At 46.8% G+C, this 14,390-nt stretch overlaps 1 protein-coding gene across 2 annotated transcripts in view; it reads left to right on the top strand.

The window, feature by feature from the left end:
* Positions 1–219: 219 nt before the first annotated feature.
* Positions 220–14,390, top strand: part of SMARCAL1 (SWI/SNF related, matrix associated, actin dependent regulator of chromatin, subfamily a like 1) — a 53,042-nt gene continuing 38,871 nt past the window's right edge. Inside the window, exons 1-6 of one of the 2 annotated variants that reach the window (XM_052660999.1) lie at positions 220–401; positions 2,206–2,241; positions 2,637–3,475; positions 4,047–4,097; positions 8,031–8,270; positions 10,946–10,996. In XM_052660999.1, the coding sequence (XP_052516959.1) occupies positions 2,695–3,475; positions 4,047–4,097; positions 8,031–8,270; positions 10,946–10,996 (1,123 nt within the window). In that variant the 5' untranslated portion in view covers positions 220–401; positions 2,206–2,241; positions 2,637–2,694. The other variant, XM_052661009.1, reaches the window with a different exon arrangement.

A 14,390-nucleotide genomic window follows, 5' to 3' on the forward strand; every position in this document is an offset into this window, starting at 1 on the left:
AAATAGAGGACTACAACTCCCAGAGTGGACCACTTCCACCCCGCCCATGACGTTGCGTCTCTCCTAATTCTCACCAGGCTCCTGGCTCCAACTACAAATCCCAGAAGGCTCTGCAGTCCCGCTCCGGCCTCCCGCCTCCTGAACTCTCATTTTTTTAAAAAGCGCAATTAAGACCGCTTTGCCCACTGGGAAATGTAGTTCCTCGATGAGGGACTCTGCCACTAACACTACCTCTCAGGCCAGGGAACTGAAATAAGGCGAGCGAACTGGCAAGTACTCGAGCACCTGCGCCTAACCAGTCACCGGAAGAGCAACCTGGCTCAGGAGGGCTCTGGAGACGCACCTGTGTTCGGGGTCTGGCGCGAATGAAGCTCGCGGTCTAGATCTCACCAGCCGAGAAGGTAAACTGCGAGGAAGGCGGCGGAGAAGGACGAGACCAAATACCAGCCTGGAGCAGGGAGTGGCCAACGGAAAGGGTGAATCCAAGAGGAGATGATAGGGGTAGGAATGGCGCTTCCGTCCTGCCGAGTCTGGCGGGAGATGCGCGCCCCCAAAATGCGATGGAACCGAGGCCCTAGCAAAAAGAAGAGGGGCCTCCGTGTAGTGGGATGCCTTGGTTTGAGGCTGATCAATGGGACCTCATCCCACGGCCTCGTCTCCCCTGGCTAGTGGAAGCAGCGCACCAGGCCTTGGACCTGGAGAATTTGGGGTCGCGGCAAAGCCCTGGATGGAAAGTTTAGGCAGGAGTGTCTTGCCTAGGGAACCTGAGAACTTGAGCGGAGCCCCGGGAACAAAGCCTTTCTCTAACCCCTTCCTAACTGTTGGCGGTTGGGGGAAGTGGGAGGTCTCTGGGGACAGATGTTTGGGGGTTCTGGTCAAAGACAGTCGCAGGAGGAAGGAAACCTTTTTAACCTCAGGCTCTTCTCAGAGTACCCCATCCCTACTCCCTAGTCATCACTGTAAACATTACGTGGCCCATTGAGAGCCGACTCTATTCTGAATCAAGCCAGAGAAGTTAGTGTCAAGAGCCTGGGCCTAGAATGTTGTAAAAGTGGTTCAGCTCTTGGAAAAAGGACCTAAGTAAATTAATTGGGGGAAAAAAATCAGGCTCAGGATACAGTATGTAAAAGATCCCGCTGCGCTGTGTTTCAGTTGTGTCCTACTCTTTGTGAACCCATGGGCTGCAGCCCACCAGGCTCCTCTGTCCGTGGGATTCTCCAGGCAAGAATACCTGCGTCTCTTAGGGCTCTTGCGTTGGCAGGTGGGTTCTTTACCACTCTTTCAGGGGATCTTCGCAACTCAGGGACCGAACCCAGGTTTCTCGCATTGCAAGTGGATTCTTTACCATCTGAGCACCCAGGGAAACCCAGGAATACTGGAGTGGGTTATCTATCCCTTCTCTGGGGGATCTTCCCTGCCCAGAAGTAGAACCAGGGTCTCCCTGGTGACTCAGCTGATGACTCCTCCTGCAATGCAGGAGACCTGGGTTCAGTCCTCTAGAGAATGGAACGGCTATCCACTTCAGTATTCTGGCCTGGAGAATTCCATGGACTGTATAGTCCATGGGGTCACAAAGAGTCCGACAAGACTAAGCGACTTTCACTTTTCATTAGCCACCTGGGAAGCCCATATAATTTATAGTAAATTAATCTATCTCCAAAATACAGGACCTGTATCTAAGGATATGGATAGAAGAAAAGAATTATACTGTACTCTATGAACACTAGCTGGCTTTCCTGGTGGCTTGGTGGTAAATAATCTTGCCTGCCAAAGCAGGAAATGCAAGAGCCACAGGTTTGATCCCTGGGTGGGGAAGATCCCCTGGAGAAGGAAATAGCAACCCACTCCATATTCTTGCCGGGGAAATCCCATGGACAGAGGAGCCTGGCGGGCTGCTGTCCATCAGGTCACAAGAGTTGGATACAATTTAATGACTAAACCACCACCTATGAACAGTGGTTATTGATGGATGATGAGATTACAGATTAATTGTACTCTTTTCTTTACATCTGTATGTAGCATCTGGCTTTGTACCATGAGCATGTATTACTGTTTTCACCTTACTTTTCCAAGATCACTTGTTGCTCCTTGGTCCTGGGTTTACCACCCACAGATTGCCTTGCTAGGAATAATAAAATGATTCGATTTGAGGGGTGAATTTAGTGTGCAGTCTGTGTGGTATTAATGTTTTTTTCCTTCTTCCAGGTTGGAAAGAGGCTATTTTATAAATGCCACGTCATGGTATGTAGTTGTTTTGGTCCATGTCAGTCTAATCCATTATCCTTTTTAGTTTGAAATGCTCCCTTCTCTTTATCTGATGGATTTAGATTGCACTGTGTAACTTGCTTGGGATCCGATAACTAACTCATGTTGGCTGGTGGATGAGAGGGAGAAAAACATTGCAGTTGAAATACCTTTTCAACTTTGGATTTGATTGACCTTGCTATTTACTTTTTTTGTCAGGGTCATGGTTTTTGTCATACGTGTGTGTGTATGTTTAATTATAAAAGAAATGTTAATCTATCCTTTGTTTATACTCCTTGTGCATTTCCTGGGACAAAAGCTTGTTGAAATCAAGGTAAGCAAAAAAAATTTTTTAATTAATGCTTATTTCCATGTTGTTTTTCCTTTCTCAGCTTTTGCCAAGTTTCCGATTACAGACTGACATTCCTGCATGAGCATCTCTCCATTAAAATGTCCTTGCCTCTTACAGAGGAGCAGAGGAAAAAAATTGAAGCAAATCGGCAGAAGGCTCTGGCCCGAAGAGCTGAGAAACTATTAGCAGAACAGCATCAGAAACCTGCCCAGTCCAAGCAGGGCCCATCCCAAAACCTCCCCCGAGATCCTTCTAAGTCAGGGAGCCATGGCATCTTTTTCAAACAACAAAATCCCAGCAGTTCATCTCATGGTGACCAGAGGCCTCAAAATCTCCACAGTTTTCCACCCAACACCTCCGAGCAGGCGAAGGGGATGTGGCAGAGGCCAGAAGAGATGCCCACGGCCTGCCCAAGCTCCCGCCCACCAAATCAAGTGACTGTCACTGGGATCTCCCCACCCCTGGCAAACAGTCCTCCAGGGGTCCCCAGCCAACAGCCCTGGGGTTACGAGTTAGGTCAAGGTCATCCTCAGGCTTCACATGAGACCCAATCAACACCCTTTGCTAACACAACTCATGAGCCTTTGGCCAAAGTGAAGAATTTCCAGGAGACAGCAGCCTCTTCCTCTGGACAGCCTCCTAGGGATCCTGAATTAGAGGCCAGGATGGCGAGACCCTCCACCTCTGGGCAGAACGTTTCAGGGAGTGTGATGCCCAGGACAGAAGGAAGACTGCAACAGAAAGCAGGGATCCCGCTGCACAGAGTGGCAGGCTCCCAGCAGGGAAGGTGTATCCAGAATGGAGAGCGATTCCAGGTGAAGATTGGGTACAGTGAGGCGCTCATCACAGTGTTTAAGAGTCTGCCCAGCAGAAGTTACGGTAATGAGTCTTCCAACTGGTTCTTTCAGATGTTTTTTTTTTTCTCATAAATATGAAGAAGATGCATTGGCACATTCTATCCATCCAGTTGTTAGAAAATTTCTATTTTAGTTTCTGTTTCCATTTGTAATAGGCATCCCTTCCAATAGCTGCCACACTTGGGGGCTGTCTCCTGGCCATGTGGAGAATGGATGCATAGTTACTCACAGGCCCATCCTCCTGCTGCCAGCTGCTTTGTGTGCATTGTAGCACTTAAGCCAAACAGCATTTTTTTTTTGTCATAAGCAGATGTTATTTCCAGTTTAAAGGCAGTAGAACTGGCTCAGCCAGGTGAAGTGGCATGCTCAGGTTAGTTAACCTGGAAGGGCAGAACCAAAGTGGTTATCCTCAGGTATGTTTGCTGTCTGTTCTCTCCAGGGATTTTGTACCTCAGCAGGGGCTTTTCAGTCAACTGTCTTGAACTTAGCGTGCATGCATGCATTCAACAAGCCTTTATTGAATGTCCAAGTACTGCTCATGCCAAGTCTTTGGCCTTATTGTGGGCAAACCAGGTACTTCTGTTTCATTTCAGATCCTGCCACCAAGACGTGGAACTTCAGCATGACTGACTATGGTCCCCTAAGTAAGTAGGTGTGTAGTGCCCCCTCTTACAGGGAGAAGCTGCTCTTGAGTTCCTTAGAAGTAGCAGATGTAGTCTAGCTGGTGGTTCACATGGCTTTTGGGGTGCCATCCCAATGTTCCTCTTACTTCTCTCCATGGCCAGCCTAGCGAGGCAGGTCCTTGGGAGGACATCACTGATCATATTAACAAAAGCTAGCACTTATCAGAACCTGCTACATGCAAGGCTATTCTAAGCCACTTATATATTTGCTAACTCTTTTATTCCTTATAACAACCATTTTACAGATGGGAAAACTTGAGGTCCAGAGAGGCTCTGTACTAACACCGACCAATAGGTTGTGCAACTGGAATTCAAACGCAGCCCATCTGACTTCAGAGTGCCTATTCCCACCAGAATGTGGGCTCCAGCCATGCCAGGCAGCTGTGCAGGCCCTGCTGCCAGGAAGAATAACAGTTCAGCAACAGCACAAGCCCGAGGGCACAGAGAAGGGGCGTTGTCCTGGCTGGTGCCAGGCTGTGCCACATCTGTTGGTGGTCAGGGCTCCCAGGTGCACCACCCCCGTCTTTTGTGATCTTGTTGACTATCCCGCACCAAGGTTTTGTCGCCTTCTGATGCCTGGAGCCTGCACCTGGTCAGTGTCAGCCCCGTTCTGCTCCTCCTCCTTGCTGGCCGTGTCAGTGCCCTCTCTCTCCCCACCCAGTTCAAAAAGGGGAAAGCAGAGGATCCATGGGGCAGTTATTCCTCCGCAGATTTGGGGCATGGAGTAGAATTCTCTAGAATCACTAGTATAGTTTCTGGAAGTGATGAGACAGCCCCCTGCAGAACTTCCTGTGTTGTGTGTGGTTTTTTTTTTTTTTTTTTGCCGCCTCCACTTGAAATGTATACCATTAGGTTTGGGAGAGCTCACCTCTACCATTATTTTATTTCTTTTGTTGTTTTATCTATTTATTTATTTATTTTTGGCCATGCTGGGTGTTCCTTGCTGCCTAGGCTCTTCTCTAGTTGCGGTGTGCGGGCTTCTCATTGCAGTGGCTTCTCCTGCTGGGGAGCACAGGCTCTAGGGGGAGTGGCCTTCAGTGGTTGCGGCGTGTGGACCCTGTACTTGCGGCTCCCGGACTCTAGAGCGCAGGCTCAGTAGCTGAGGCGCACGGGCTTAGGTGCTCTGCAGCGTGTGGGAGCTTCCCAGGTCGGGGATCGCCTACATTGGCAGGTGGATTCAAAACCACTGAGCCACCAGGGAAGCCCTTGCTGCTGCTGCTGCTGCTAAGTCGCTTCAGTCATGTCCGACTCTGTGCGACCCCAGAGACGGCAGCCCACCAGGCTCCCCCGTCCCTGGGATTCTCCAGGCAAGAATACTGGAGTGGGGTGCCATTTCCTTCTCCAATGCAGGAAAGTGAAAAGTGAAAGTGAAGTCACTCAGTCGTGTCCGACTCTTCGTGACCCCATGGACTGCAGCCTACCAGGCTCCTCCGTCCATGGGATTTTCCAGGCAAGAGTACTGGAGTAGGGTAGGGAAGCCCTTACCATTATTTTAATCCATTTCTTGTGTGTTAGGAAGAGGAGAGACAGTGCTCTGAGGTAACGCTGCAGGTCTTGATACATGGTGTTGCATTGTTGCATATTAAACCAGTGATTTCCACTGTTAGGAAATCTTTTTCATGTCCTGTTATTTTTTTTATTTGCTATACTTTTATATATGTATACAAAAGTGACCTACAGAGACTGTTTAAAGTCTCTGTTTTGTTTGATTTGCCATCTTTTTACTCCTGTTCTCGGACCATAATGCATGGTGACTCAGATGTCTGCTTTTGCAAATTCATTTAGGTTTTCTGTGCAGTATGATTATTTCTGGTAATGCTCCACATTTTTTTTTTAAACTGTTTGTTGGGCACAAAATTCTCAGTGTAGCTTTCAGATGAATTTTGCCGAACAGGAGCTGTTTAGCTCCCCTGTATCCTTGTCAGTGTTTCGCATGCACAATCTGCTTCTACCAAAGTTTATCTTGAAAACCCTTGCAGCAGTCATGAATTTGTGCCTCTATCCTTCTTTCTTCATTTTCAGATGGTTCATGTTTGCTGTGTCATCTTAGTAGATTATACTTTTCATTAATATAATTTATGAAGACTGTCAGTCTTTCTGTTATTCATTTGGGTTCACCTCTGAACTTTGACTTTTTAACTCTACCACACACTCTTCGAACCCTACCACACACTCTTTGTAGGCCATGTGGAAACTATATCAACGTGCAAAAGAAGAGAAACCAGCCCCCTCATCTGCCCCCATCTGTCCCCACTCACTATTAGCATTTTAGTTTTGTTCCTTCCAGCCTTTTTGCCTGGGCATTAAAATATACAATGTTTTATATATTTAATATAATTTGTTTCTTGCCTTTTTCACTTAGTGTTCATGCATAAAGCTTTTTTATTAATTTTTTATTTATGTATTTATTTTGGGTTGCACTGAGTCTTCATTGCTTTGTGCGGTTTGCATGAGCTTCCTCCGGTTGCAGCAAACAGCAGTTACTTTTAGTTGCAGTGCACAGGTTTCTCATTGTTGTGGCTTCTCTTGTTGCGGAGCAGAGGCTCTAAGATGTAGGCTTCAGTAGTAGCAGCAGCAGGCTTAGTAGTTATGTTGTACAGGCTTAGTTGCTCTGAGGCATGCGGGATCTTCCTGGACCTGGGATCAAACCCATGTCCTCTGAATGGGCAGGCAGATTCTTATCCACTGTGCAACCAGAGAAGTTCTAAAGCATTTTTATTTTAATGGTGCATGTTAAACAGTTCATTTTAAATGATGAAAATGTACATGTCTGTTATTGGACCACTTTGACCTCCAAAAGATGATTTAATATTGTTTTTTGTACCTTTGTGTTTTCCAAAATTTCTCCCCCCCAAAATTAATGGCTATATATGGAAGATTAATTAATTAATTAATGGAAGGCTATGTAACCTTCCATTGTAAGAATGTGTCGCAAATTGGGTAAATCATGTTCTTTTTGTTTAATATTAATTTGCTTCCAGTTTCCCTAGTATCAAAGCTGTAAGGAACACCTTGGTCTATAAGTTTTTGTGTTTTCAATTTATGTTAGTTGAGACAGAGTTCCCAAAAGTTGAATCATTATGATGACTTTTTATAGCTCTTGCTCTGTGTTGCAAGATTGTTTTCCAAAAGATGTTCAGATATCTATTTTTTGTAATTCTTCAAGTTTAATAAGTAAAAATTGGCTTTTTATTACTCTGATTATTTGCAGAGTTGCATGTTTCTCAAATGTCTGTTGGTCATTTCCCCTCCCCTTTTGAGTTGGTTACCTAACGTATCTTAGTGGTTTCAGTATATTTTTTAAGTATGAGCTCTCTTCATATTTCTTGCAGATATCTTTATTCAGTAGTTTTGCCTTTCATTTCAGTTTGCATTTTTTGACTGTTTAGTTTTATGTTGTCAAATCTATTAATCTATAAAATGCCTCAGTAATAGAGAAAACAAGGTTCAAAACTGCATTTGTGGTCTGACAGTCCTGTGTCTCCTTCCTTGTCCTCCCAGTGAGGGACAGAGCAGTGACCTGGGAACAGGGTTAAGGGGCTGATTTCAGGTGTGTTGATTTCTTTCAGTGGCTTCTCTGACATAGCTGCAGAAATTATCTAATAAGTTTACTCATCCTGGTGAGACCCCTCTTCTCCTGTTCATTTCTGAATTCTAAGTTTCAAATTGGAAAACCTAAAGAATAGAAGAGTTATATTCAGGTAATCCTGAGATCTCTGAACCTCTAATTAAAGCTCATCTGCTCACCTTCCCCATCTAAGTACACCTCTTGTCTCCTGCCTGCCTAGCACACCTCCTTGTCACCCTGCTCCTGCCTCCTCTCCTACCTGCCTGAGCATGCCAGGGCCTTAAAAGTTACCAGGTATTCACCTCTGTCCTTTTCTTCTTCTGCAGTGAAAGCAGCCCAGCGCCTCCCGGGGATCACCCTGCAGCCTTTGGAAGGAGCCGAGGGCCACGTGGAGTCACCCTCCACCAGCAGTGGCATTACAGCCAAGACCGGCCTTCCTGCAGCTCCCTCCCTGGCCTTTGTCAAAGGGCAGTGCGTGCTTATCTCCCGGGCCCGCTTCGAGGCAGACATCGGCTATTCAGAAGACTTGATTGCGCTGTTTAAACAGATGGATTCCAGAAAATACGGCAAGTAGTTGGCCTCTGCCTAATTCCCAGAAGGCAGAGCGGCCCATAATCTCAGAGCAAGGTGCTCCCGTCTCTTTAAATATTCAGAAGTGACTTTCTTGGCAAGCCTGCCTAATCTTCTCCTCTTCCTGTGGAAAGGTGTTCCCTAAATTGTTACCAATAGTTGAGCACGGTAGTAGGGTCTGCTTTGTCCTTAAAGGCCTCCCAAGGAGAAGACTCCTTCCCTGGTCACCTAGGCAGTGTCTGCTTAGCAGAAGCAGGCAAGTTTCTGCTGTAACCACTTAAACCCATTTAGTTTTACCTTGTCCTTAGGAGAGCTTGAAAAACAGGTGTTTGACATAAAAAGAATTGCCTTTGCATAGACTCAGTTCAGTTCAGTCGCTCAGTCGTGTCCAACTCTTTGCATCGACTAAGTCAGTGGTTTTCAAGCTTGAGCCTGCCTCCCAGCCACCTAGAGCAGTGGGTGAATCACAGATTGGCTGATCCAACCCCTGGAGTAAATGTTGATGCCTGGGTTCCCACCAAGAGCTACTGATTTAATTGGCCTGAGGTGGGGCCCTGGATATTGGCATTAAAAAAAAAAAAATCTTCACGTGAGTCTAATAATCAGCTAGGCTTGAAATCCACCAGGCAAAGCAGAGCAGTTTTGCTTGATTTTTTTTGTGAGGTTCTTCAAAAGCTGCCACATCAGGATAAGGAGCAGAATTCTCAACTTAGCTTGGGTTTCATTCTTAGCTTGGGTCTTGTTGTTTTGCAAAACAGTGTGGCTTTTGTATTCCCATTCTTCAGATGATTTTAGCTTTTTTCTAGGCAGGTTAAAAGGGCTTCCCAGGTGGCCCTAATGGTAAAGAACACACCTATCAATGCAGGAGACATAAGAGACTCGGGTTCAGTCTCTGAGTCGGCAGGATCCCCTGGAGGAAGAAGTGGCAGCCCACTCCAGTATTCTTGCCTGGAGAATCCCATGGTCAGAGGAGCCTGGTGGGCTATGGTTCATAGGGTTGCAGAGTCGGACACGACTGAAGTGACTTAGCACAGCACACACAGGCAGGTAGAAAGCAAATCTTTAAACCTCTTGCCTTTGAGACATTATGCTCAGGCAGCATTGTGGATGAAGCCTCTGTGGAGTGACTTGCTTAGAGAGCCTTCCTCGAGGTTGGGGATCCTTCAGGAGAGGGTGATGCTGGCTGCTGCCTTGTTCTCCTTTAGATGGATAGTTTTGACTGGTGAGACCCAGCTGGGGAGTAGGGTTTAGGTATGATGCACAGGGCCCAGCCCGGGTCCAGAGAGTGTTGTCCCCCCTCCCCTAGACCCCTTAGGTCTTTGACCTCTGCTTGGGGTGGCCCTTAAAAGGCAAGTACCGATGACCTGTGACTTCTGATAAGTGTGGCCTTTGAAATCACACTTCTGACATGATCTGCTGTTTGTGGAGGAATCAGTTCAGTTCAGTTGCTTAGTCGTGCCCGACTCTTTGCGACCCCATGAATCACAGCACGCCAGGCCTCCCTGTCCATCACCAGCTCCCGAAGTTCACTCAGACTCACGTCCATCGAGTCAGTGATGCCATCCAGCCGTCTCATCCTCTGTCGTCCCCTTCTCTTCCTGCCCCCAATCCATTTGCTGTCCTGCTGCCATCAGAAAGGGCCTCCTGCACTATCCCCACATCAGAAGTGGGCTGTCTGCTTTTGGTCTTTCTGTCAGATTACACCTGGGCCACCTTGCTTCTCTCCTGACATGGACTCGGTGTCTGTGATGCCTTTTCCCTAACTACCTTGCTTCCTAAGTGACCAGACAGAGGAGAATTCTCTTGTACTACCCAGAAAGCATTTACTGAGTTGCAGCTTACTTGATTTTCTCAGAAAGTAGATTGGTAGGAAAGCCGGAAGTAACAAGTCAGTGCTGGGTAGGGAAATACTCACCCTTCATAGTTAATAGCGTGTGTAGATTATGCTGTACTCCACTAATCAGAAGATGGCATCATCATCATCGTCATGAGTTATCATTGGTTCCCTTTTTTGAGTGCATTGTTTGCCGGACCACTTTTATAAGCATTTTACATTTAAATTTTACATAATCCATACGAGAACCCTATGAAGCAGGGGCTCTAGGATCCTCCTTTGGCAGATGGTGGGAACAGAGGCACAGAGAAGTTATGTAACTTGCCCAAAGTCACACAGCCAGGAAGCGGCAGACCTGGGATTTGACCACTCCGACCGCATGTAGCTTGTTTTCCATGCACAAAATGAAGCTATGATAATGGTGCCCAGCTTATAGCACATTGAAGAACCAAGGACATGGTCATATAAGTTTCTTGGCTTAAAGTAAGCACTGAATAAGTACAAGCTATATTATTATCCCAGCCTTGGAGATTCAGGGCGTTTCTCACCTGCTAGCCCATCCCTGGTCCTCTGTCCATGTAACTCCCTTTGTCCCCACCCTTAGCAGCCCAGTGCCATCTCCACGTCTGCTTGTCTTTCCTCCCTGGATTCTGTGAAAGCCTCGAGGAAAGCTGTTGCCAGTCTCTCCATCCCCGCCGCCCAGCACACGGTCAGCACAAGGTGCCCACCGCCTGAACTTCCTGGGGCTTTGTGAAACCAGGGGATGAATTGATGAGTGTGGTGACCTTGCAGGAGGGCAGGGTGTCACGTGTGCCTGTTTGTCTCTTGTCGTTGCAGATGTCAAGACCCGGAAGTGGAGCTTCCTCCTGGAAGAATACAGTAAACTCAGTGAGCTGCCCACCTTGCTTGTTTATATCATGCTATTGTTAAGCCTTAATCACATGCCTCGGGCTTAATGTAGGTTTGTTTTTTTGAAGAAGATTTCATTACTTTTAGCTGTACCGGGTCTCTACTGTTGCACGCAGGCTTGTCTGTAGCTGTGGTGGGGACTGTTCTTTAGCTGCCGTGTGCGGGCTTCTCTTGTTGCAGAGCACAGGCTCCAGAGCACGGTCTCAGTAGTTGTGGCACGTGGGTTCAGTTGCCCCGATGCATGTGGGGTCTTTCCCGACCAGGGATTGGACCTGTGTCCCCTGCATTGGCAAGCAGACCCCTAATCACTCCACCAGCAGGGAAGCCCCAATATAACATATTTTAAAAGAATCAACCCCTTCCTCCCCTCCGCTGCGATAACATGACACGCTTGAGTGCAGGCCTGGGAAAGGCGAAGATGCCCTCAGCCATGCCCCTGCGCTCTGTGATAGTGGCTTCATGACAGCTCAGGGAAACGCAGGGCCACATGTTCCATCAGGCTGAGGCTGTGCTAGGCAGATACTCGAGGCCTGTGCACCCTCCCACCCATCACAGCAGAACGAGAAGTGAGCGTTCATGGGCTTTGGGAATCAGAGGCAAGCTAGGATTGCTGACGTTAGATGGAAGCTACGTTAGATCCCCTTTAAGAGCGGGTTCTTCACTTACTGCTAGAACCAGATGGTCTGTGGAAGCAGGAGAGCCATAGTGGTAACGGGTTTCATGATGGGCTGAGTTCTGCCAGAGGCAGAAGCCAAGGCCAGGGTGTTTAGTACACACACGCTTTGGAGCCTGACCAAGGGAAGGGCTATGTGTACAGATACAACTATGAGAAGGACAAGTCAGTTTGGGCTTATCATTTTGCTTCTCTGTGCTCTGCTTGGGTGGGGTAATGAATGAATTCCAGTATGCCTGAGGAAGGGGTGGGGTGGGGTGATGTGGTCATATCTTGGCCTGTCCTGGAATGCTCGTCTGTCACCTGTCTTCCAGACTTCAAATCCTGCAGTGGGTGTGCAGCTGGCACAGCACAGGTTCCCCCTGCTTGATCCCTGAGAACTTTCTGGTCCCAGAGATGGTACCTGTCTGGCCAGAAGAGACATTCTCCAGCACAGTGGAGGTGGGGAGGTGTCCACCAGGCTAGGGGTGTAAGGAAGAGGTCTCTTCCCTCTGTCTCCTTCTTATGTGATTTACTGTGTGACATCAGGTAGGTAGCTCAATATTCTGGGTCGCATTTCACCCTTCAGTTAAAAAAAAAACGGGGGAGGGAAGGTATTTAATCCATATGTATCCTACTGACAGAAATTAAATATGAGGGAAGAGCATTTGATTCCCTGAGGGAAAACATGCTGCAAATTTGGGGTCAGTTTGAATATGATGAGTTACTTATTTAGTATCAGCAACCACTAGCTGAAGCAAAAAGGGTGGCTGACATTTATCTGAGACTCCTTAGCTGCAACTGTTTGGAAATTGTGACTTGAGCGAATTATTTGGCTGAAGCTGAATTTTTGATGAGCAGTCAAAGTGAGTTTTTCTCTCTCAGCCCTTTGTCTTTCAACCACAGAAAGACATGTAAATATGTGAGCTATGAAGCCTTTGGCTTTTATGCAACAACAAAAAGCAGGACATTTACAGCATTAGCAGATGAATATAATGTTGAAAAACCATGACTTGCAGCTCACGTAGCGTTATATAATGGTTCCAAGTCTTGTGGGCCATGGACTCATTGAAATATGTGATGAAACAATGGAGTCTTCACTGGGAAGAATGTACAGAATGGCCACTTGTAAGGTTTTTTTTTTTTAAAAAACAAACATTTATTCTGTTTATTTATTTCTGGCTGCCTTGGGTTTTGGTTGCAGCACTCGGCGGGGCCCTCGTTGCGCCTCTCTAGTTGCGGTGCTCAGGCCTTGTTGCTCCGCAATATGTGGGATCTTCCTTCCCCGACCAGGGATCAGACCCTCGTCCCCTGTATTGGAAGGCAGATTTGTAACCGTTGGACCACCAGAGAAGTCCCCACATGTAAAGATTTTGTTTTTTATATTACTAATTCCATGGACCTTGATTTAAGACTTCTAGAGTTGGGACTGCTTTTTTTGCATTCGTTACAATGAGGGGCTTCCTAGGTGGCGGTAGTGGCTAAGAACCCACCTGGTAATGCAGGAGATGTAAGACACAGGTTTGATCCCTAGATTGGGAAAATTCCCTGGAGGAGGGCATGGCAGCCCACTCTAGTACTGTTGCCTGGAGAATCCCATGGACAAGAGAAGCCTGGTGGGCTACAGTCCATAGGGTTGCAAAGAGTCGGACACAACTGAAGGGATGATAATGGTTCGTAGAATTTGACAGAGGTGCAACGAGGACCCTGAGTGCTGATTTTCCGTGTCTTATTGTTGTTCAGTTGCTCAGTTATGTCCGACTCTTTGAGACCCCAGACTGCAGCATGCCAGGCTTCCCTGTCCTTCACCATCTCCTGGAGCTTGCTCAAACTCATGTCCATTGTGTTGGTGATGCCATCCAACTATCTCTTCCTCTGTTCACCCCTTCTCCTCCTGCCTTCAATCTTTGCCAGCATCAGGGTCTTTTCTAATGAGTCAGTTCTTCGCATCAGTGGCCAAAGTATTGGAGCTTCAGCTTCAGTGTCAGTCCTTCTAATGAATATTCAGGATTGATTTCCTTTAGGATTGATTGGTTTGATCCCCTTGCAGTCCAAGGGATTCTCAAGAGTCTTCAATACCGCAGTTCAAAAGCATCAGTTCTTTGGCATTCAGCCTTCTTTATAGTCCAACTCTCACGTCCATGCATGACTACTGGAAAAACCATAGCCTTGACTAGACGGACCTTTGTTGGCAAAGTAATGTCTCTGCTTTTTAATATGCTGTCTAGGTTGGTCATAACTTTTCTTCCAAGGAGTAGGTGTCTTTTAATTTCATGGCTGCAGTCACCATCTGCAGTGATTTTGGAGCCCAAGAAAAGAAAGTCTGTCACTGTTTCCATTGTTTGCCAATCTATTTGCCATGAAGTGATGGGACCAGATGCCATGATCTTAGTTTTCTGAATGTTGAGTTTTAAGCCAACATTTTTTTTTTTAGTTCTTCTTCACTTTCTGCCATAAGGGTGGTGTCATCTGCGTTTCTGAGGTTATTGATATTTCTCCCGGCAATCTTGAGTCCAGCTTGTGCTTCATCCAGCCCAACATTTCACATGATATACTCTGCATATAAGTTAAATAAGCAGGGTGACAGTATACAGCTTTGATGTTCTCCTTTCCTACTTTGGAACCAGTCTGTTGTTCCATGTCCAGTTCTAACTGTTGCTTCTTGATCTGCAGACAGATTTCTCAGGAGGCAGGTAAGGTGGTCTGATATTCCCATCTCTT

Source organism: Budorcas taxicolor, chromosome 2 (genome assembly GCF_023091745.1).
Source record: "Budorcas taxicolor isolate Tak-1 chromosome 2, Takin1.1, whole genome shotgun sequence".
NCBI lineage: Eukaryota > Metazoa > Chordata > Mammalia > Artiodactyla > Bovidae > Budorcas > Budorcas taxicolor.